The following is a 22,045-nucleotide window of genomic DNA, read 5'->3' on the forward strand; positions in this document are numbered from 1 at the left end:
AGACCCCCGGCAAGCCCAGCAAAAGGTGGAGCTCCTAAAAATCGGGACCTATCACGTGGCCTCGCGACATAGTCCCGCCGCTAACCAAAACTCCCCGCGAATTAATATCGACCGCTCTGTGACACGCGATTGGAGCTTTCGGCAATATCAAAAGGAAACTGATGCAGACAGCGTCATGCTTCCCCCGCTTGAAGATGCGCTTCTTCAAGAGAATCCTGAGTTTGCAACTCTCTACAACACCTTGACCACGGCCATCCTCAACCCCGATGGCTCTAGCAAAAACGACCCCTCTAATAAGGAACGAGAAGCTACTCGACAGGTCCGTGTAGACGTCACATAACTCCTTGGGGAGATTGAGTTGTTCTTGATCCATATCAGCACTTGCTAATACTGCACTGAGCTTACTTCAAATACAGAAACTAAAAGCACACCGCCTCAATGCTGCTAAGCAACATCTCCTTGTTCATGCCCTCTCCACAGCCACACCGCCGCCTCTACCGTCCGCTTCAGCCCGGAGGACCACATCCGGCTCGAGACCCGCGGGGGCGTCAGAGCTACCCGAGCCACTCCTCGATCTACTATTCCTCCTTCCGCCGCTCCTCACCCCGACTCCCGAGGTAGAAACCCTCCTCGCCGACCCGACCCTCCTCCTCACCTCCCCTCCGCTGTGCGACCTCCCATCCCTCCTCCCCCAGCTCGGCGACCTAGTCTCGGCATCCCTGCACCAGGCAGCATTGAGCCTGGCGCGGCACACCAACCCGACCACGAACCCATCCTACCTCCACCGGCACCTCCCGACACTGGGACCGGGCATCACGGCCAGCCACGCCGCGCTTGCGACCGCCAAGGCAGAGCTGTCTCGCGAGCGGCTAGCCGCCGCCACCGCGGTGCAAAAACTGCTCGACCTCGAGGCGCAGACGCTCGGCAGTCTGGCGCGCACGCTTGAGGCCAAGCACGGCGCGTCGGCCCGCAGCCTGGAGCTCCGGGCCGCTGAGGTGGCGCTGTCGGCGCGCCAGGGCGAGGCCGAGGCTAAGGCAGCGTTGTACCGCGCGCGGCGCAACGTGTACTCGCCCGAGGCGGGCGAGGCGCTAGAGGCGTACGCTGCGCACCTGCGGGACTCCAAGGTCAGGGTATTCGAGGCCTGTCGGGCGCGCCGGGCGGAGCTCGCTGAATATGGAGTTGTAGAGGGTGATGATGAGGACGGTGAGGTGGAGATGGGTAAGAAGGAGAAGGCAATGAGAGACCTGGCAAAGACGTATCATGATATGGGAAGACAAATCAATGAAGTTAAAAGGGATCTAGACAGGTTAGATCGTGCCTGAGCTGGGCGGCCCCCTAGACCAGTAAAGTTTCATACATGGTCTTGAAGATGGTTCGATTTTTCTGTTATACACCTGGCTTGATGCTGTCGTCTATGTTCTAGAGCAACCCAAGGAGATCTATCCAGTTCGTCGACGTAGATTGAAATGGAAAGAAAGCTTTGATGTACATCTAAAAGAATCCCAGAAAAAAAGAGAATACAGCCGGCGAATCTTTTCCTCACCTGCGGGTTATCTTGCAGAAAAAAACACAGTTGCCGACGCAAAGCCACCCTTCACAGAAATTCTTTTTCACCACGCGCCTGCTCGCCATTACCATCTAACCCTTGATCTTGAAGATAGCCTCAGCAAGACGGCCAACGTTCTCGCTGGTGATACCAGCGACCGAGATACGGCCGTCCTTGGTGGCGTAGACCGAGTGGCTCTTGGCGAGCTGCTCCATCTGCTCGGGGGTCAGACCGGTGTAGGCGAACATGCCAATCTGGCTGGTGATGTGGGACCAGTCGTGCTTGCTGCCGAGCTTCTCAAGGTTCTCCTTAAGCAGAGCCCTCATGGTAATGATGCGGTCAGCCATGCCCTTGACCTCAGCCAGCCACTGGTCGTAGAGGGCCGGGGTGTTGAGGATCTGGGCGGCGATCCTGGCACCGTGGATTGGGGGGTTCGAGTACATGGGGCGCACGAGGATCTTGAGCTGCGAGTCAACGCGCTTCTTCTCCTCGGCCGAGTCGCACACGATGGAGAAAGCACCGACGCGCTCGCCGTACAGACCCATGTTCTTGGCGAAGGACTGGGCCAAGCAGACGTTGTGACCCTGGGCGACGAAGTGGCGCAGCGCAAAAGCGTCCTTGTGGATGTCACCTGAAGCGAATCCCTGGTAAGCCATGTCGAAGAAGGCGTAGTGACCGGCCGACTTGACGACAGTCTCAATCTCGCGCCACTGCTCAGGAGTAGGGTCGACACCGGTGGGGTTGTGGGCGCAGGCGTGGAAGAGGAAGATGGAGCCCTTGGGTGCGGCCTTGACGTCGGCGACCAGACCCTCAAAGTCGAGGCCGATGGTGTCCTTGTTGTAGTAGCGGTACTTCTCAACCTTCAGGCCGGCCTGTGTGAAGACGGCGCCGTGGTTGGCCCATGACGGGGTGGGGATGTAGATGTTCTTCGCGCCAGGGTAGAACTTGGAAAGGAACTCGGCGCCGATGCGCAGAGCACCAGTGCCAGAAATGGACTGGGTGATGGCAGTGCGGTCGAGGGCGGTCGAGTCCTTGCCGTAGGCCAGGGTAAGAGCTCCTGAAGTGAATTCAGGCACACCAGTGATTCCGGCGTACTCCTTGTTCATGCGAGCTGCAATAACCTTCTCCTCGGCTTGCCTGACTGACGGCAGCACGTAGGGCTTGCCAGCGTCATCGCGGTAGGCGCCAACACCTGTAACAGCGGGTGATTGCCAGTGTCAGTGCGGAGCCGAATGAAATTGTCGGATTGCGTGGCGTTGCGCAGTACGAGATGACTCTGGTCGATGCATGGCTGAGGGGACGGGAGGTTGGAAAGCAAGCATACCGAGGTTGATCTTCTTGTTGTTGCTGTCGGCCTTGAAAGCTTCAGTGATACCTAAGCAATGACAACAAATTAGTCAGCGAAAGTTGATATTCGAATAGTTAAAGAATGAATGCTGTCATACCCAAAATGGCCTGATCATAGGCAAATCAAACGTGCTTGACAATCAGTAAAAGTGTTCGCATCGCGCGCTATCCTGCTCGGTCGGGGGTCTCGTGGCATTGTTCGTCGACTCACATCCTAAAGCAAACAGAGAAGCGTTTGGTTAGCAAAATATGCAAGAAACTCGATTGGGTACTTTTCCTGGTTTACAAAACCCCGAGAAAAAAAAAAATACAAAAAGGATTGACGTACTGGAGGGCCCATCTGGACGTTGGCCCAAGTTGAAGCTGGGCGCAAAGCAGCAAGAGGGCGGACAGCCATCCGCCTACCGGCGACCTGCCGCGAGGCAATTCTCATGGTTGAAAGCATCCTGATTGGTTTGTCTGTTTGGACAATTGATTATCTGTGGAAGAACAGGAATTACTGCGAAATAAATAAAGCAATGGCGAAGAATATAGCTGGAATGACGGTGTGTCTCGCAACTTTTGCTTCTACGGCAAAGCAGACATGGGATGTCGAATGACTGTGAACCTTTTTTAGCGAGTTGAAAATAATTGACTCGCCCAGTGGCGTGACGGGATGGATACCTGCCTAATGCTGGAGTGGAAGCTAGACCTCGTGGAGCCGAATGTTTTCCCGCCATTCTACGGTAGCGTGTATGGTATGGAGCTACCCCAGACAAAAATCGGGGCTACACTCGCCGCATCTCGGAGCTCCAGACTGAGCCACAAAAGTCAATGGTACCCGACTTGGCATAGCCCAGGGTACAACTGTGCTAATAAATCATCGAAGTGATAATACATGTTTGAGGTAGCTGAGTCCATTCCAAGGGCTGCAAAAACAAAATACAAAGGCAACCGGATGGCTAATCCTCAATAGCAACCGCGGTGATCTGCAAACAGGCATCGATATAGCGGTTGTTGGACACAACTGCCTTTGCGCCCTTGTTTAGTTTGAGGATTCCTCCCGGCCCGCCCACGCTGAACTTCTTGCCGTCCAGCTCCACCTCCACCTTTCCGCTGCTGACCCAGCATATTCGGAGCGTATTCTCTGAATCGAAATTCCTTGAACATCCAGCCTTTAAGAACTCGAGACGGCATGATACCCCGTCTGCAATTCGAACTGACGACAGGCCGTTCAAATACGCGGTTGAAAAGGCAATTTCTGCGGAAAGTATCGGTCAGATGAAGAAATTGTGTTTCAGAATGTACAAATAATTGGGACTTACTGTCAGATTCCTCGTTGCGAACAAACCCCGGGCCAACCTCCCAAGTCTCCATCTTTTCATCAAGCTCCTTCGCTGGGGCATTATTTTCCGGCGCAGAGTTGGCGGCTGAATGAGCAGAAGCGGCCCCATTGGGGACGCCCGAACCCTTTGACTGCAAGCGACTTGGCAAAGGCACATGAGATACCTTGCGGCCGCTTGCACTGTTTATACCAAATTCGGAATTCGTGGGCCGTTGCAGCTTGGGAGAGGCATGGGGCTCTTCATCATCTTCATTCAAGGGGTCTGGGGCTTCCCGAGACCTGGCTCTAGAGTCCTTGCTTCGACCAGCCCCCATCGAACTCTTTGAAAGTCTTTTTATGTTATAGTTTATAGGGGGACCTCTGCTTCGATTAACAACAGTCTCGGGTGAAGCCGAAGAAGGCGGATCCGGATCGATCAACTCTGGGGAGGTGACCCTGTTGTCATTCTCCAGATGCGTCTGCATCAGCACCTTTTCCTGTTTCCGATCAAAATCCGGAAATCGTAGTTGAAACTCTGATTTCAACTGCGGTTGAAGTGAGCAAAGTCTCTGGCTGGAGTGGTACAGGCAATTCGAGCTATGGAAAGACCCTCACGTTAGCACATAGCATCAACCGTAGTCTGTGACATTCGCTAAGGTAAAAAGTAATCAAAGAGCCACAGCCAGACAACTTACCATGAATATATCATGCTCTGAGTGGCCGGGCACAGTCCTAGAGGGATTGTGATGCACCCAGAATATGGTCCCAGCTTCCTCGAGCACCGTTCGCAAGGATTGGGGGATACCTCGCCACTCCTGTGCATTAGCAATGAAGAGATATCTCGCGGACATGAGTCTTTCCATGGATGATCCTTCAGCCACAGTTCGTTCCACTGCATTTCGCGGACGAAAGGCATTTGGAGGAATTCTTTAACGTATTGTCTATCCGGTATGCTTCTTTTGTGCTCATCATTTTGGATGTACTTTAGACAAAACTTCCATGCCGATTCGGCGTTGCCGGATGGCAAATTAAACGAATCCGTTTCGCGGTTTTTGGAAATATTCGTAGGGGCAATTGTTTTTGCTAGTGACGCTGTTTCCGCCAGATCATCTGGCAGCTTGGCTTGGTGGACAACCCTCTGACCTGCTGTAGGGATTGGAATGGGCGTCTCAACCGCTTTACGAGTTAACTTTGCCGCCATAGCCACAGGTGACCTCTGACTCGTCACAGTAGCTTGATCGTGTATTGGTGCCGGAGTAGAACCTTCTGATATTGACGCAACGGCAGATGTTCGTTGACTGGGACTATAGTTGCGGAGCTGGAAATCTTCTTTCAAATTTCGTTCTCGTTCCTTAAACAGGGTATCTAGCTTGCCGTGATATTTTTGCTTCAGCCTTGAAGAATTAGCTTGTTGTCGAGTTGCCGAAATTATCTCGGGGCGAAGGGCGTTTAGGTGGCCCTTGCTGGTGCGTTGATTAACCTTTGCACCGTTCAACGAACTGGCCAAGCCATTTTCTATGGATGGAGTGGGAAATCTATATCCAGGGCTGTCGGTAAACCGCGGTTCATTGGGTTTTATACTGCCCCCGTTGTTCATTCGCGTGAAGTCTTTGCTGTCGGTGGTCTGCGGTACTTGTGAGACGACAATTCCAGGTAAATTTTCTTCATGACGGCCATACGTCCCGAGCTTTGACAATGAGCCATCTCGGTTGTCGTTGAAAGTAGTAGAGCGATGAGATCTCTGTAATTAATCGAGTGTTTAGCATTGCACAAACACTACGGAATAATCGGCCTACAAGGCACCAAGGGATCATACCGAGAAATGGTCGCCCAAAGCTGTGAGTGATTCTAAGTCGAGACTACAACTTCGGACCGGGCATGGCCATGTAACCTTGTGGTCTTTTGTACCGGTGCTATAACCTTCGGGAATAAGAGCACCCCGTGTATCCGTCCTTCCGAAATCGCCTTTTTTTTTTTTTTTTTTTTTTTTTTAGAGTCAGCTGGCCGTTTAGGCAAAAGAAAGGAGTGTTTGCGTCTTTTATATCACTTACCTTCGTAAATCACGTAAGGCCTACCATGCGTATCCTCTAGGAGAGGTTCAGGTAAAGTAGAACCTACAATATAATTAGCGCACGTAAACATTTCAATTCTTGGAGTTGTAGTATTGTGGCCAGGTCTCGTTTATGTGACGCAAGTTCCAGCACCAGCTAAATATGAGTGATAATAATTTCAGTCGAAAGTAAATATTGCTTTCGTTGGTAATATTATTTGTACTGACCTTTGATCTTTTTGATATTTAACTCCACTGTCTCACTTTCCGAGTCATCTGAGGAGTTTCGATCTCGCTTTCCCAGATGAGAGCTGCGGGCGGAGGTAGACCTCACTTCATCTTCATCCTCATCCGTTAAATCGCTGTTGATCCGGGCCGGGGACCGGCGTGCTGGAGAAAGTCGAGATTTCCGTACATTTCTCCCAGAAATGCCATGTACGGAAGCAGATTGTTTGCCTGGAAGAGGACGATGCATTCCATGACTTAGGGCGGACGTGGTGGCGCTCGTCTTAAGAGCGTGTCCAATCCTGGCAGCTTGGATCCCTGAGGTACGTTTCATTTTGACACGTTGCTTGGGCTCTGTCGCGTTCGGCTGCGATACCACAGCTTCAGCCACGCCGACATTATTGGTTGGTGCCGCCAAATGCGGCTGAGGTCCAGTTAACGATGGTGACATGAGATTTGGGGTAGATTCGATCGGCTTGGTGATTGGCAGTTTGATTGACGGTTCGCTGTTGGCAGTTGGCTGCAGCCTCAAGTGCGGCGCCATCAGACGCGATTCGACTGGTCAAAACACCTGCAAGGTTGAACAAAGCCAGACGAGTAAACAAAGCAGGGTGCAGGGTAAGTATTTTCACCAGGCTGAGACTGGTAAGGACTCGCCATCCAACTTATATAACCCATGGACTGAGTTGGACAATTGTTTTATTACGCGAGGTTTTTCTCAAAGTGGTTTGAGGGTGTACCCGCGCGCTCAAGTGCCCAGTTCCCTCAGTTCAGATACAGCAGCACACGTACTCCGAAGTGTTGTGGGTCGAGGACCTGAGTGAGATCTGAAATCGGGAAAAGCTGGACCTAAATAACGATCATGATTGGGCAGATCGATGCACTCAGTGGCCTGGGCCCACCAAAAAAACGTACTCAAATCAGCTAGGGTTTGCTGTGGCATTGAAATCTTTCGGGATTGAACTTTCCTCACAGGCTTCCACTCAACCTTACAACGTAAAAATGAAGTTGCCCTTTAACCATTGCCTCAAAAATTCAAAGTCCCCAAAATATTCTCAAATTTCTCCAAAATCTCATCAGAAAATTTTCGGAAAGAAACAGGGAACGTGCCGGCAAGCTCGAGGCAAAAATTTCAACTTGAACCCCAAATCGTACAAAGCACGGCCAACTTCAATAACGCGTCCACGATTTGAAATAATGAAGAACAGTAGCACGCCGATTAAGAGGGAGGGGAGTTACCCAAGTCTTGCCTACATAGTGCATGTCGCCGAGACTTATAACATTAGCTACGCTTGATTCCGCAAGAAGCTGTTTATTCCATATGTTTGAGAAACGGCGGCATTCGGCCTCTAATCACCGGGGAACATAAAAGCCGCCACTAGACTTGACTGGGAACTCCAGATAGTCGCCTTTCAATGACTTGCATTCAAAGCCCTGTAAAGGGGGGCGGCGTACCAGCTTCCGGGTCGCACTTAATCCTCCGAATACCGGTACCGGCGTCGATCCTTCGGGAACGATCCGCCGGCGGACAACCGAAAAGCGGCAAGCAGGCTGTTTGTTTGTCGAAGCAGCTGTGCAAATAAAGATATGCCCGGTTGGAGTCAAGTCGAGTTGAAATCAACGCACCCGAGCGGCAGCCCTAAAGAGGTCGTTGTACTTAACTGCCTTGGCGTCTAGAGTATTTTTGTCCCTGGCAAGCAGATTCTGAGAGCCTTGCAAGGCAAGCAAAGGCAACTACCTAAGCTATCTAGTAGACAAATGGCACCACCACAACGCACTTTGAGCCCACAAATCAGGATTTTTATCGAGAACAGCTTAAGCTATTTCTGTTGGTTGCGCCAAGCTACAATACAAAGAGGAGCGTTGGCGAAGAGCGTAACGCCTCTAAAGTCTACTAATATTTTTGGTCCCTCTCATTGACAAAGAAAACAGGAGCAGCACAGATATCTACCTACCTACCTACCTAGCTAGCTAGGTATTGCTAAGGTTTGTAAATTCCACGCAAGTTCTGGAGTATATCTAGCCTTGTTCTCCCATAATGAAGCTCGCACGTTCAAGTTTGTGGACCACGGCACGCCAAGACCCAAACTCCAGTCCTGTCTTTTGCTTCTTTTTTCCACTTTCCATTTTCTCAAATATCTTACCCACATAACTGCCTCAATCATACGCTTTCCTGATGAGGATATTGATTATTTCACATCGGCCACTACCTGAGCTTCTTACTCGCCGCTCACCGTCGGAATCCATTGCTTCTTAGACAGTCTGCGACGTCGGATGTGATCGCCTGCGGGCGGCGTCTTGTCCCCCTTTCGCAGGCGCGTCTGGATTTGAAACTGTGAAACTGGACTCTGCCAAAGTGCTGCAGCCTGCAGCCACCCCCGATCTTGTCCACAGCACAAGCAGCCAAGTCAGGAAAAGTTGGGTTCCCATTTGGAGCAGTTGGCTGGTTTGCGAGTGCCAGCCATCCCGCCTACTTCAATTCGATTCGTTTCCAAAGAGTGCGAGACTACCTTTCGTAACCCGTGGCTTGCTCATTTGTTGTCTGGGGAAGAAGATTACAGAACCGGGAAATCCCTCCTGCCTGCAAAGTGCGGACGGCAGTTGAAGCTTACATTGGATGAAAATCATGCCCATCCATGCTAGCTTCACTTCCTTCTTTCCCCTAAATTTCGACAACCAGATCGGCACTTCTTTTCCACATCCACTCCGCCAAGTCGCCAAGGCATTATTTCGCGCCTGTGGTACACTGCTGGATCCAGTACGGGGTTCGACGCCAGAGTGCCACAGCAAAGTCGATTGTCAAACGATGCCAAGGAGGCGCACCCGTCTTGGTTTTTGTGTGTGTTGCGTTTCTCTCTAATTTTCTTTTCGTGCCTGATCCTCAAACGTCCACTTCCTCCTCCTGTGGCCAAAATCAACATCCACTTTCTCAAATGACCGTTGTTTCATGGCATCCGGGCATCCTCTGGGCATTCCGATGAACTGAACAATGAGGTAACACGGAGAATGGACTTCTCCACAGTCCAATCCCCCGGTATGGTTATTCATGTTATGCTTATTCTGTAAATAGCCACTTTCCCCATCTCAAATCGAGGTTTCATCACACTCAATTATCATTCGCGATGTGTGGCTCAAGCTGCAACCTGGTAGTTGCCTCGAAGTAGTCAGATTTCCTATTTCGTTTTCTTGGTTCAATCTTTTAATTATTACTATATTATCCATTCTTTACAAAAGCTGTTGAACGGCTTGTATACATTCTCAATTTATTTAGTTTCCTCTTTTATCCACCCCCCCTTTCGACAGCCTAATTCATTATTATTGATACCCACTAAACATACAAAAACATGTCTGAACGATCTTGCCCAGTGTCTGGATCACTGGGTGCTAAATGCCCCGGCGCGCGAGCGGCAGGAGGCAGATCTCAGCTTCGCGGACCCAGAGGATGTTCCTTCTCTGGTTACAGCCAGCCGGGAGATCTACACGCTGCTTTTGACGTTAGTTTGTCTGAATTTCACTGTCGAGTCATGTGTGGAGAATCCACAGATATATTTCGGACTGACAAGATGCTATTTCTATTCATAGATCCCACGAGGTGTTGATGCAGAGGAATGGCTGAGGTTAAGGTTAGCAAACCCCCTTAATTTGTTTGTTTACTGATAGTCAGTTTGGCTCACATTGCGTATCCAGGGAACGCAAAACGATCAACGAGGTTCTTTACTCCAACATACCGGCTCCCTCGGTCCTCAATGCTACCAAACACATCGACACCCTAACCGCCAGCGATCACGACCTCCTGGCCGTAGCCCTAGGCGCCCCGGCTCGACAGGTTATCATCCGGGCCGAAGAGGTCGGCCCGAGGAGCGGTTGGAGAGATGGATTCCTCACAGCGGAGTATGGCTTCGTGCCGCATGATCCCGACGTGTCGCCCGCAGCCTTAGCCGCGTCACCCGGTCGCATATGGTCCGACCTCTGCGAGCGCATGCCTGGCTGCGTTGCCCGCGGCCGCGTTAGAGAGTCGGTTGCCGCTCTACCCGTCATCGAGGCCACCGAGGACATCATTCCGGACGACGCCCTCTGGGCCGCATGTGTGGTTCTCGGGATGCTTTGCTCCATCTATCGATACGAGGAGAACAATGATGGAAGTGAAGGCGTCAACACATCGGCAGCATCTTCAAGGCCCGCCGTTGAAATGAGCGACGACGTTGTCGAGGAGCTCAAAGGCATTCCGAGAAGCATCGGTCTTCCTTACTTTCAAGTTTCGAAAAGATTAGGAAGAGCCATACCTCATCTGAGCTTTCCGGATCAGTCTTCGTATAATGTCAAGCTCCGAGATCCTCGATCCGTATATCCTTACAGAGACAGGTTCGACAATATTGACTTGCGATGGCCCGTGTTTGGAGAGCGAACAGAGATAGCTTTTCTCAAGGGCTGTGCTGATACGTCTGGTGAGTTTGTGATGCATTTCCCATCGGAGCGACTCTGTTCTTTGAACCTGTATCGAGCTACTATGCCCTTCAAGCCACCCTCACCTTAACAGAGCACTAACAACACTTGAACTCTAGCCTCTTTCCAACACGGACCTGACGCCATCGCCAGCTGTCAAGAGCATGTTATGAGCAAGAACGTGGAGGGCCTTTTGCGCGAGCTGATCCGCCTTAAGGAGATTATCGAAAGGATGCCAAACGCCTTCCACTCGATATCCCCAAACCCGAGCTCCGGGGAGAACTTTGTTTCTGCCGAGGAGTGGGTGCGGTGGGGGCAGTTCTCTAAGCCTCTTTCCAAGCGCTGTGCAGCGGCATCCGGGCTTCAGTTCCCTCCCTATTTATTAATGGATGCCTTCCTAGGTCGCAAGAAGTACAGATCATTCCTGGGCGCCGAGGGCGTTCACTTGAGGGCTTGGCAGCCGGCGAATCTGCGCGCCTTCATTGCTGCTGTTGAGTACCACTACAGCGTACCCGAGTTTGTAGAGAAATCAGGCGACCCTCGGCTTATTGGCGTGCTGGACGGGATCGTTGAGGCATACTGTGGTGAACGAGGCTTCATGGGAGTGTAAGGATATCATCCCCATATGCTCAGGCTTCACCACAAGAAAAAAAAAGGAACGGACGCGCATACTGACAGTTTGTATCAGGCATCGTTACAAGGTCTATGGAATCCTGGAAGTTGCGGCTAAAACTGGTCGAAGCGAGACAAATGGCGCATCTGGGGCAGCAGACGGGCTCAAACCTTGGTAATTTTGATCTTTTGACCCTTTTTGTTTCTCCATGGCTGACATCAAACAGGGAAGAGACACACAAACAATTCTCAGAGGCAATGAAAGAACGACTGGAGCCATACCGTGGCGAAATCCCCGAACCCAATCAGATGCGTGGGACATTTGAAGAGTGCAGATACCGGGCCAAAATTCTGAGCAGGGCTTCTGTAGACAACGACCCGAACAGAAGCATAGCAGGCGTGACTTTGGATATACAAAACACAGGCATCACTTTTCAGCCCGGTGACCGGCTAGCCGTCATGCCACTCAACAGCTGGGAGGAGTGCGCAAAGGTCGCCGCTGCTCTTGGACTGGATGAAACCTTGCTGGAGGCCCCCGTCGAGCCGAACCAGAAATGGACGAGGTTCTTGGGCCATCTGAAATCGGTTTCGCGGGCCACGTCTACTGTGGTTCCACAGCTGGCCGTCAAGGACATTCTGAGACGGGGGCATCTGGCGCCGCTGACAAAAGAGCTGGTCTTGAAAGTTCACGCAATGTTACGTGCATCGTCCACCACCGTGTTGCAGGTCCTGGCAACCGATGAATGGCCAGTGAGGGGCAGTCTCGGAGATCTCTTGCAGGCGGCAGTCCTCGAGACCCCAGAGCTGATCTGGGACCAGGCCTTTGACCTGCAGGGCGACTTTGCATGGCTGGGTGATCTGGTGCCCGTCGAAGTACCGAGGACCTACTCCATCTCCAACTACCCCGACGAGCTTCTACCCAGCACCGTCGACCTGACGATATCCCGTTCCGAGTATCTGCTGTCTTCGATCTTTGCCAACAGCGACCGCATCACCAGGGCAGGGGTAAGCAGTGGCTTCCTGAACCCCATGGTGTCGTCTCACGACGAAACGCTCCTCCCGATCGACGAGGATGTCCTGGTGGGAGTCTCAAGGCCGGTAGCTTTCCAGCTCCCTCTGGATGGTGCGGCCCCCTGCGCCTTCTTCGCCGGTGGCAGTGGTATCGCACCGTTCAGAGGCTTCTGGCAGGCAAGGGTTGGCAACTCGGTCGGACGCAACATTCTGTACTTGGGCGTCCAGTCACGAGAAAAGTTTTGTTATGAGAACGAACTGCGGCAGTATGTCGGCAGTGGGCAGATGGAGGTCCACCTCGCGTTCTCCCGTGACTCAAGGGGTCTGGCCTACGACCCTCAGGCCCGAGATCTTGTCGAGAAGAAGATGCCGCCGCGTTACATCAACGACCTGATCATCGAAGAGGGCTCAACAGTGTGCGACTTGGTCATGAGCAAGAAACAGTAAGCTGCCTCCAACCCGACCCCCCATTTTTACTACTATCTAGATTCAATCCCATCCTGTCTTGATCATATGGCTTCTCTTTTTTTTTAGACACACACACAAGTGACTAGCTAACCACCTTGACTAATATCAGGGGCGGCCTGGGCGGATATCTCTATGTCTGTGGCTCTGTTTCAGTGTTCGAGTCGGTGATGAGTGGTATCAAAAAGGCCATCTACTACCACAGGACGGCTACCATGGAGAACGCGGACGTCATTGTAAACACAGCCTTTGCAGAGCGTCGGTTCATGCTTGATGTTTTCATGACACCAAAGCCACTGCCCTGTGACCAGCCAACCATACCTCTCTCGCAACTTGCTCTCAACACAGGCCACCGCCCTGGACAGAGGATGTGGATTGGTGTGCACGGGTCTGTATACGACGTGACGGACTTTTGTCCCATGCACCCCGGCGGCACCCTGATTATCAGATCAAATGCTGGCGTGGACTGCTCCAAATCATTTGATTCTCTGGGCCATACCAACAACCCCGAGGTCAGCAGCCTGTTGACCAAGTATTTTGTCGGCCACTTGACCCCGAGGCCCGACTTTCAAGGCAACGACGACATCGCAAGCCTGTACGACCTTTGGGCCGACTACCTTCGAACGAGCGTTGAGACACTGGTGGCACAGAGCTTCGAGATGAACATCATGGTTGGTGAGAAGCAGGACTCCCCCATTGATCCCACCATGGTGTGGAGTCAAGGCAATCTTTTCAGCATGAAGGGCGTACGCATGTTCTACAAGTTCCAGTCTCGCCTGCTGCAGAATGGCTTCTCGTCGCTTTTTGGCCCCAAGTTTCAGGAGCTGGTCCTCAAGTTGTCGTTCAGTCTTGCCAACTCCTCCTCTGTCGGTTCTGTGCCACGCCTGCCGGATGTCTTGGGAGTCATTGCGCGTGCCAAAACTTCAGAAGATGCGGTGGCCACAAGCAAGGAGCTATCTTCCATTGGGCACTTCATCAACGACAGCGAGGGGGCGAGGTTTCATGAGCAGGGAATCATCAGCTACGCCACACAGGCCATCGAGCTGGACGTCAGCCTGTTGGAGGACATTCGTAGTGAGGCCTGCCACGGCTTTGACGCCTTTGGTGCCCTGTCAACGCTACAGGGCACCACCTCGGAAGCCGAGACCGCCGTGGCGCTTTCCACTTTCCTGATGCAGGTCCTCGAGAGGATGGCCAAGCGGCTCGAGATGTTTTACGAAAAACTTTCCAAGTTGTCCGTGTACAAACCAGAGATCGAAAAGAACCCAGCTCGTACCCGTTGGCACCTCGTCCGCCAGCGCATTAGCGACGGGAGCTTCTTTGTGCTCACGCAGGAAATGTCTGTGACTGCGGCGACGCAGCTGTTCCAACCCCGTGGCCAGCCGACTGTCGACTTTGACCACATCATCAGTCAGGTCCGCCACACCCTCAACGTCAAAGGCGCCGCGCATCATGCGCAGCCGCAGCAGCATCAGCATCATCAGAAAAAGATCATGACCCCGGCGACCACCCCGCCCCTGCAGCAGACGCCAACGCTCAACTCCATGCACCAATCCCGCTCGCAGACGCCGGCAGACGGCGCGTCGGCATTTGAGAGTTACGAGAACAGGAACGCGCTCAACCGCATGTCAAACTTTATGGACCGCAACATGCGCGCCATCCGCCGTCTGTCCCGCGTCCCCTTTCTCCCTTCACACGTTGACATCGCAAAGCACCAGCAGCAGCATCTCCATAATCTTCACCACGAAATTCCGCTAGACACACCACCACGCAGCCGCAGTTCGAGCCGAGCCAGGATTGGCTCCCCGGTGCAGCTAGTCTGCTCCCCGGATCTGGCGTACGCAAGTGCCCTCCTGGCTGAGCGGAGGCTGTTGGCTGCCAACCAGGGGCCGGGTCCGCAGACTGGGCCGGCCATCTCCGGGGGCAAACCGCAGCTGCCGCCGCTGGTCACTGGAGCGTCGGCCATGGCGGCGCTGATGGGCAACATGAATTTGAGGGGTAGATCGCCTGCTAGCTCAGGGGCCGGCAGTTCCCATTCACGGCAGCTGTCTGCCGGAGCTGTCAGTTTGCATGGTGGAAGCCCAGGGGGCAGGACTGGCAGGTCAAGAACGGCAGCGAGCATGAGCGGAGGCTCGTTGAGGACATTCAAATTGGCTAGGTCGCAGAGCGTGCAGCCGACCTTCTGATTGTAGTCGCATCATAGATCTGACTTTTTTTTCTGTGCTATCTTCCTTTGCAACAACAACATTGACCCGTACAAAGAATAAACCCTCAAAATCTCGCGTTCATCTTGGCGCAAGACATTCCAAACCTCCCATTTACATACAGGAATCATCCGCTGATGGTGCCTATGAAATTTCCGTTTGAAGTGACGACTAAATGTCAACCTGTAAAACCATCGAATCAAAACCAAATTTGCAAACCCAAGCTCCCACTGGAGGTTGTTCCTGGGATGCTTTTTGAAGAGTGGAATATGGGGGTCAGTGGCCAATCGAAAACAACAACGCAACGACTTGACTTGATTCAACATAAAATCCCCATCGAGGTAATTACAACCACTTCTTGTGTGGCTGTGATAACATGGATGCACACACAAAGCCCAATATGTTACTCGGTCTTCTCCACGAGCTGCGTGCCAATCAAAATTGGCGTCTGTCAATTCGCTTCAGGTCCCGAAGGCCCTTGTGGAGAATCTTGAGCTTCTCTGTCACCCGATGCCGTTCAGCGGCAGCCTCAGGGGACTCTGCAGCAATGCTGTGTATTTCATCCTTCGTCAATCCATGAACGGTTGCAGGAGAAAATATGTCTGGCAGCTTCTGAATGAAGCGATCCTTGATTGCCAGAACGCCAATGTTGTCGACAACTTCTTTAAGCGCAACCTGTACAGTTGATAGTATCGTGTTAGAAATAAAGATAGGAATACCACAAGGGGTCAGTCGTACCTTGTAATAGGCCAGCATATAGTCCAACGCGGTGGCAGCCGCAAACATCTCCATGTTGGCTTCGGATTTGCTCACGAAAGTACTGACCACGTCGGAGATACTGACGGTAACGAGGTCACCTGTAGAATTCCCAAATGACTTGGTAGCAGGACTAGCAGCAGAGCCTAAAATGCCCCCCGACTGCACCGAACCAGGGCTGCGGTCTTGAAAGGGATTAGATATACGTTTGGAATTGAGCAGCTCCTCCAACTCCTTCTTGCGACGTGCCCTCTGAAGCTTCTGGACCTCCTCGGTGAAGTAGTGATTGTAAGTGATCGGATGGCCCTCTGTATATGGCTTCAGGATCTCAGCAACCCTCGCCCGCAGGCTTTTCTCAAGTAGCTCCATCGTAGGGTTGATGACTCTATCAAGGATGCCATTTGCAACCTTGTCGACCGTGACAGCTGGTTCAAGTCGCAGGTGAACTTGGAGAATCGTTTCTTATCGTCTTGCGACCGATCAGGACCGGGGATGATAGTGTTACTGACGGCTTTGTCCACGTTACGTCGGAGGATCAGCTCGGTTGCAAATCTGGTACAAAGGTTGTCTTTGGTGGGAAACGACATTCCTGAGATGGCTTCGAGGACCGAGCTTTTGCCAACCGACTGATCGCCGCAGACGATGATCCGAGGAAGTTGGACATATTGGCTTACGCCTTGGGCTCTAAGGCTGTCAATGATGTTGAGAAGATCGCGATGATCATCTGACTGAAGGCCATCAATAGCCATGAGCTCAGACTGAGCCTCATCTTGGGGCATCTTGACGGTACTTTCATACAGCAGCGATTATATGGCGGTTGACAGGTATTGATGAGAGGTTCATCAAGTACCACGCACCCAAGGGTGCAGAAGAACTGAGCGATATTGAGGTCCGGGTTGCTGGGATGGAAACGACAGGTGGGGGGAATTTTGAGAGAAGGGCGGGGGTTTCTGAAGAGAAACTGAATTCCAATGGAAGGGGAAGTCCAAATGGGATAATTCAGGTGCCCTTACAGGCAAACGCCAGGGCAGGAAAGAGCAGGCAAACAAGAACGGACTGAGCTCCACCAAGAACCACTTCAATATGGTACCAATCTGCAGGCAGCATACCTACCTAGGTAGGTATGCAACCTAAGGTGATTGATTCCATCTTTCTTCCTTGGGAATACAAGGTACTGGCTTTTGTAGGGTGTTGCATAGCGTGACTCCTGACCAGCTGCTGCTTCGTCTTCTCATCAGCCTGATGAATTTGGCCTAAGTAACTGTCATATCCGGAGCACAATCCCATAGACGCAGCAAGGATTGCAAAAAGACAAGAGGACGGCTCGATGTAGCTGTCTAGATGCTTAAATCTATTTACATGCCTATTCATCAACGGAACCATCGTGACGATGCATCAAGTGGAGGAGACGGATGGCGACTTGAACAAAACTATACAACCGGCGCATGTGAAGTTATCAATCTCAGCACTTACATGTATCTTCTTGACTGACTGTCTAATTGCGCATATCATTTTCTCGTATAATGGGTGTCTGCTACAAGGTATCCTATCTGTTGTGTACACAAGTAAAGTGAGGTACAGCTGGCACAGTGCAGTCACAAGCTTTCACCCAATCGAGCTATTTTTGCGCGTGTCATAGCTTCCCGTAGTTATTTTTTTATTTCTTTTTTTTTTTTTTTTTTTTTTAAGTCGGATATGAGAAAGTTGGTGCGTGCTATTTGTTTGTTGGATACTCTCTCTACTGTAGGCACCTAAGCAATGTCTGTCGTAGGATTTAGCAGAAGTTGGAATACGCAAAATATAAAATGAATAAACAACAAATAAGCAAACAAAGTAATACGCAAAATAAATCTTGATGAAGAGCACGTGGTGGTCAAAAAGAGTTGAAACGATGTTCCGACAACAGAGTTGACTATGATTTTGTGTTTGATATTAAACTCAGAAATGTATGTGTACGAATAAGGCTTCTTGCACGCGGACTTGCAGTTGCAGAGAAGAGCCAGCCACAGACAGGGTCTGCTTTGTCAGCCCATGCAGGTTGCTAACCTCGCCTGTCTGTGCGGTAGCAAGGTAGGTACACTGTCGGGTACTTAAAGCTAGTCCACTTCTGGATCGTCCCACATTTCGAGACCAAACTCGTTGCCGGATTTGTTCATCCTCCACTTGACAATCAATTTCAATCAGCAGCGCAAAATCCCGACACGACACCCACCAATGTAAAAAACCTGGGCTTCTTCGTGCGACAGTCTCTCTCTACCATCTTCAAAGCTCTTTCGGTCATTTTGTTACGGCATTTCACTTTGGAAAGCTGACCGACTGTCTTGCCTCTCCTGCGTATAGGAGCATTCCATTACGCGACCAATTCTAGTATTTAATTGCCGACCGAGCTTGACGTGCCTTGTCCCTCTCGCATCCGGAAATCTCCAACAGTTGTCTTTACGCCAGCCATCCAATATGGCTGACCAACAGGCCAGTCTGCAGGAAATCCTCGCGCGCCTTGGTACGTATTTACTCCGTCGCACCAATGCGTGCTACATGCCATTTGCTATAAGGGTTGCAAAACTAACGAACTTGGGCTTCAAAGGCGCTGCGCAATCCGCAACACCCCAGCCTCCTCCTGGCGCGGGAGCTGGTCTGCCTGCTTACCCTCCACCTCAACAGTATCCGAACGCACCGCCGCCTGCTCCCTATGGAGCGCCTAATCCCTACTCTTACCCGCAACCTTCTGCCAGCGGCAGCGTTGACCTGTCCAAGGTGACACCGTACTCCTCCGGTGTCGTGCCGGGTCCCGGCGCTGGCGGCGACAGTTTCCAGGATGCCATCGCAAAGGCCCGAAGCTATGCTTCGAACCATGGAGCGACCCCCTACGAGCGTCCTGCCAACAGCTATGGCAACGATCATCGCGGCGGAGCCTCGTCTGGCTATCCACGATCACGCTCGCGCTCACCAAGACGCGATCAAGGGTACGGTCGCGACAACTACAACTCGTACCGCGACGAAAGACGAGAGGATCGCGGACGCGACCAGGGCTTTGGTCGGGACCGCGAGCGATCTTTCTCTCCCCGCAGTCGGCGCCAGAATAACACTTTTTGCTCCGCGCGGCGGCCACGGAGCTCGCGAGCGCAGTCCGATGGGCGGCGGCGGCGACGACAACTCGGAGATTATGCAAATCGAAGCAAGCCTTGTCGGTCTCATCATTGGCCGAGGAGGCGAGAACCTGCGCCGCATAGAAAATGACACGCAGTGCCGCGTTCAATTCCTCCCCGCTGCCCCCACTGACGGCGATCATCGCCAATGCAAGATCTCTGGGCCAGCTTTCAGGCGTGCAGAGGCTAGGGCTGCTATCAACCGCATCATTGACGACAGTGGCATGGCACCCCTCAACAGAGGTGGTGGTGGTGGTGGCGGCGGCGGCTACAATGCTGGTGGCAGAGATCGCAATGCTGTGATTGAGCCCAAGGAAGGCGAGGAATGCATCCAGATTATGGTCCCCGATAGAACCGTGGGCCTGATTATTGGGCGTGGCGGTGAGACAATACGGGATCTTCAAGAGCGAAGCGGCTGTCACATCAATATTGTTGGTGAGCAGAAGAGCGTCAACGGGCTGCGTCCGGTCAACCTGATAGGAAGCATGGAGACTACCACGCGGGCCAAGAACCTCATCATGGAGATTGTGGATAGCGACACCCGCAATGGAGGTGCTCCCGGTGGTGGAGGTGGAGGACGACCGCAGTATGGAGATGGACCTCCTGGCCGTGGCCAACGCGGCGACCACATGGGTGGTGGACCTGATAAGACGAACGATTCCATTTACGTGCCCTCGGAAGCCGTTGGTATGATCATCGGCAAAGGTGGCGAGACCATCCGTGAGATGCAGAGCAGCACCGGCTGTAAGATCAACGTTTCACAGTCGTCTGGACCAAACGAAACCGAGCGCGAGATCGGGCTTGTCGGCAGCCTGGACGCTATCGCAAGGGCCAAACAGGCCATCGAAGACAAGGTCGAAGCAGTCCGCCAGAAGAACAGCGGCGGCGGCGGCGGCGGTGGCAGTGGATACGGAGGACGTGGACGTCATCGCGATTATGATAACCCGAACTATGGACAGGCATCTAACCACAGCGCACCAGCAGCTCAGAGTCAGCAACCTCCTGCAGTGCAGGGTCAGCCAGCCGGAGGAGCTGCCGGAGCCGATCCTTATGCAGCCTGTAAGCATTTTATCTCCCCCTCATTGAGGGCTGTGCTCTTCCTTTTCATTCAAACTGTTGTTTCTAACATCTTGTCTTTTTTCTCACAGATGGTGGCTACCAAGCGTATGCTGCCATGTGGTTCCAGGCCATGGCCCAAGCGCAACAGCAACAGGGCGGTGATGCTGACAAGAAAACCGGCCCCCCTGGAGTTTAGGTGCTCCTTTGAGATGCACTTCGACATGACGACTGCAACTGTGTGCTTGATGCCATGATGCTCGCGATATGAGTAACTTGCACGCCATGAATGCACCGACTGCCTGACAAGGATTTTGATTCCGTGCTCACCTCCACGATGCCACCATCACGAACAACACTCATCTTGGATCACATTACCCACGACATGATGTTGCACAACATTCTGATGATTCTGGCCGCCCTTAATCCTTTTATGACCTCCTTGTCCCGCCCATAACATCTTCTGGCACGTCTCCCTTTTTTTTTCTTGGTTCCTCTGACGGCCCAGGGTGGCCAGCCGCACACATGCCCCGAATGAAGTGTCGCTCAACACCGTCATGTCGAGTTGTCTGTGATGCTTGTCACTTCGCCAACAAAAGCTCGAAATCCGTCCAGGCCGTGTTAACTGCATATTGCGAATGGCGGTGACATGCATGGACGTTGCCACGCGCGCATGACTTGGATTGATGATTGATCAACTTGAAAAGTCGTAATCATGGATTCATCCGCTTCAGAGAATCATCACGCGCGAGTACGACTGTTGTTTGCTGAGATTTGGCTTGCATGATCAAGATGTCACCCAGGAGTACCGACATGACGAAAAGCACAGTCCAGGGCCCCCTCTTCGCCCGGTTGTGGAAAATATTCAAGGGAGTGACGTCTTTGCTCGTGTCCCGACTTTTGACTTGGTCTGGTTCCTGGAAGCTGCATTACTTGCATCGTACCATCATACGCCCGCGTGCTTGGAAGGTATTGCAATTATTCTACTTGCAGCTCTCTCGAACAGCTGCTTGATTGTGCTTTTGCCATGACAACTCCTGGCCATGAGAGAGAAAATGCTCTTGAACGAGGAGTTCTTGCGCCATATACGTGGTTTCATGGTTCTAAAGGAGTTACGTTTGGTACTTGCCAGGTTTTTCGTCTCTTCATTTTCTTCTCTATTTTTTTTTCTTGGGAAAAAAAAACGCTCTCAGTGTCTCGGGCGACTTGACTTTGGCCCGGCCTTCTCACTGAACGTTGAATGGCATTTCTATAAAAGAAAAAAAAAGAAAAAAAAAGACCATGAACGCCGACGAGACATGGTTTTTGATTCATCGAGATTTCTCGCATCTACGTCCGAAGTCTGCTCGAAAAATCACCCGCTAAGGAAGGGTTGGAAGGGTACAAAGAGTTTCTTTTTTTTTTCTATCGGTCGGTTATACTGCATGGTTGCATCAAGGTTTTCTTGCCTCTTTTTCCTCTCTTTTTTTATTTCCTTCTATAGTGTATAATTACTTGGTAAAAGCACATTCAACAATATTTCTCGGTTTCTTGCCGAAACTCATGATGTGTCAAGTGATATTGGTTGCCGGATTTACAAGTCTACTACTGAGACCTGGATGTCACTAAGGTTTTCATTTTGCTGTCGCCGAAACCAGCATAGTCTGCACCACACCCTGAGCCAGTATTTTAGCACTCGAGTCGCCCGTCCCCCGGCAGTTTTCACGCCTCTAATAAACGCTCGCCTGTCTTGTAGATGCCTCCTGAAAGGAATCTCTGTAGCGCATGTGGAAGGAGATGCTAGGAAAACTCAACTTCAGGGGCTTCTTTCTCACGCTACGTTATTCGTTGTTGTTTGTATTGTTCTCACGATGTCCTCTCTGTCATACCAGTAGACTGGCC

The 22,045-nt window shown here is 51.9% G+C and overlaps 7 protein-coding genes across 8 annotated transcripts; 3 read left to right on the top strand and 4 right to left on the bottom strand.

Moving 5' to 3' along the window:
* The first annotated feature begins 140 nt into the window (after positions 1-140).
* On the top strand, positions 141-1,739 carry MGG_14857 (uncharacterized protein). The gene is made up of 2 exons (XM_003716968.1): positions 141-319; positions 417-1,739. Exons 1-2 carry the CDS (start codon positions 176-178, stop codon positions 1,320-1,322), a joined length of 1,050 nt encoding a protein of 349 aa, XP_003717016.1. The 5' UTR covers positions 141-175; the 3' UTR covers positions 1,323-1,739.
* Positions 1,469-3,456, bottom strand: MGG_06530 (aspartate aminotransferase). Its single transcript, XM_003716969.1, has 4 exons — positions 3,218-3,456; positions 3,023-3,107; positions 2,871-2,921; positions 1,469-2,738 (listed from the first exon to the last, which is right to left on the bottom strand). Exons 2-4 carry the CDS (start codon positions 3,087-3,089, stop codon positions 1,639-1,641), a joined length of 1,218 nt encoding a protein of 405 aa, XP_003717017.1. The 5' UTR covers positions 3,090-3,107; positions 3,218-3,456; the 3' UTR covers positions 1,469-1,638.
* Positions 3,457-3,537: 81 nt separating this feature from the next.
* Positions 3,538-7,270, bottom strand: MGG_06529. 2 transcript variants are annotated; one of them, XM_003716971.1, is made up of 6 exons: positions 6,475-7,270; positions 6,248-6,310; positions 6,013-6,161; positions 4,892-5,937; positions 4,198-4,793; positions 3,538-4,133 (listed from the first exon to the last, which is right to left on the bottom strand). In XM_003716971.1, the coding sequence occupies exons 1-6, from the start codon at positions 7,013-7,015 to the stop codon at positions 3,835-3,837; spliced, it is 2,694 nt and encodes an 897-aa protein (XP_003717019.1). In that variant the 5' UTR covers positions 7,016-7,270; the 3' UTR covers positions 3,538-3,834. The 2 variants fall into 2 exon arrangements, with proteins under 2 accessions (XP_003717019.1, XP_003717018.1); XM_003716970.1 differs by having other exon boundaries at positions 6,248-6,403.
* A 554-nt stretch (positions 7,271-7,824) lies between these two features.
* MGG_17174 (uncharacterized protein) lies at positions 7,825-8,718 on the bottom strand (the record flags this gene model as incomplete). Its single annotated transcript, XM_003716972.1, has 4 exons — positions 7,825-8,022; positions 8,098-8,175; positions 8,250-8,291; positions 8,695-8,718. The coding sequence occupies 4 exons, from the start codon at positions 8,716-8,718 to the stop codon at positions 7,825-7,827; spliced, it is 342 nt and encodes a 113-aa protein (XP_003717020.1).
* A 1,097-nt stretch (positions 8,719-9,815) lies between these two features.
* On the top strand, positions 9,816-15,188 carry MGG_06527 (NADPH-ferrihemoprotein reductase; the record flags this gene model as incomplete). The annotated part of the gene is made up of 7 exons (XM_003716973.1): positions 9,816-9,965; positions 10,054-10,094; positions 10,159-10,916; positions 11,034-11,520; positions 11,603-11,701; positions 11,754-12,980; positions 13,115-15,188. 7 exons carry the CDS (start codon positions 9,816-9,818, stop codon positions 15,186-15,188), a joined length of 4,836 nt encoding a protein of 1,611 aa, XP_003717021.1.
* A 453-nt stretch (positions 15,189-15,641) lies between these two features.
* Positions 15,642-16,741, bottom strand: MGG_06526 (uncharacterized protein; the record flags this gene model as incomplete). The annotated part of the gene is made up of 3 exons (XM_003716974.1): positions 15,642-15,881; positions 15,945-16,311; positions 16,371-16,741. The coding sequence occupies 3 exons, from the start codon at positions 16,739-16,741 to the stop codon at positions 15,642-15,644; spliced, it is 978 nt and encodes a 325-aa protein (XP_003717022.1).
* Positions 16,742-18,140: 1,399 nt separating this feature from the next.
* Positions 18,141-21,690, top strand: MGG_12809 (uncharacterized protein). Its single transcript, XM_003716975.1, has 3 exons — positions 18,141-18,462; positions 18,547-20,167; positions 20,257-21,690. The coding sequence occupies exons 2-3, from the start codon at positions 18,778-18,780 to the stop codon at positions 20,361-20,363; spliced, it is 1,497 nt and encodes a 498-aa protein (XP_003717023.1). The 5' UTR covers positions 18,141-18,462; positions 18,547-18,777; the 3' UTR covers positions 20,364-21,690.
* The last annotated feature ends 355 nt before the right edge of the window (positions 21,691-22,045 follow it).

Source organism: Pyricularia oryzae, chromosome 4 (genome assembly GCF_000002495.2).
Source record: "Pyricularia oryzae 70-15 chromosome 4, whole genome shotgun sequence".
Lineage (NCBI taxonomy): Eukaryota > Fungi > Ascomycota > Sordariomycetes > Magnaporthales > Pyriculariaceae > Pyricularia > Pyricularia oryzae.

Bases quoted from the DNA above. Each gene is read 5' to 3' on its own strand.
- MGG_06529 (XM_003716971.1), bottom strand. From the start codon at position 7,015: ATGGCGCCGCACTTGAGGCTGCAGCCAACTGCCAACAGCGAACCGTCA. The intron at 6,162-6,247 runs GTAAGTGATATA...AAAAAAAAAAAG, and splicing joins GCCTTACGTGATTTACGAAG to GCGATTTCGGAAGGACGGAT. The intron at 5,938-6,012 runs GTATGATCCCTT...GATTAATTACAG, and splicing joins CTTTGGGCGACCATTTCTCG to AGATCTCATCGCTCTACTAC.
- MGG_06530 (XM_003716969.1), bottom strand. From the start codon at position 3,089: ATGCCACGAGACCCCCGACCGAGCAGGATAGCGCGCGATGCGAACACT. The intron at 2,922-3,022 runs GTTTGATTTGCC...GTCATTGCTTAG, and splicing joins TTTTACTGATTGTCAAGCAC to GTATCACTGAAGCTTTCAAG. The intron at 2,739-2,870 runs GTATGCTTGCTT...CCGCTGTTACAG, and splicing joins CAACAAGAAGATCAACCTCG to GTGTTGGCGCCTACCGCGAT.
- MGG_12809 (XM_003716975.1), top strand. From the start codon at position 18,778: ATGCCATCGCAAAGGCCCGAAGCTATGCTTCGAACCATGGAGCGACCC. The intron at 20,168-20,256 runs GTAAGCATTTTA...TTTTTCTCACAG, and splicing joins AGCCGATCCTTATGCAGCCT to ATGGTGGCTACCAAGCGTAT.
- MGG_14857 (XM_003716968.1), top strand. From the start codon at position 176: ATGCTTCCCCCGCTTGAAGATGCGCTTCTTCAAGAGAATCCTGAGTTT. The intron at 320-416 runs GTCCGTGTAGAC...CTTCAAATACAG, and splicing joins AACGAGAAGCTACTCGACAG to AAACTAAAAGCACACCGCCT.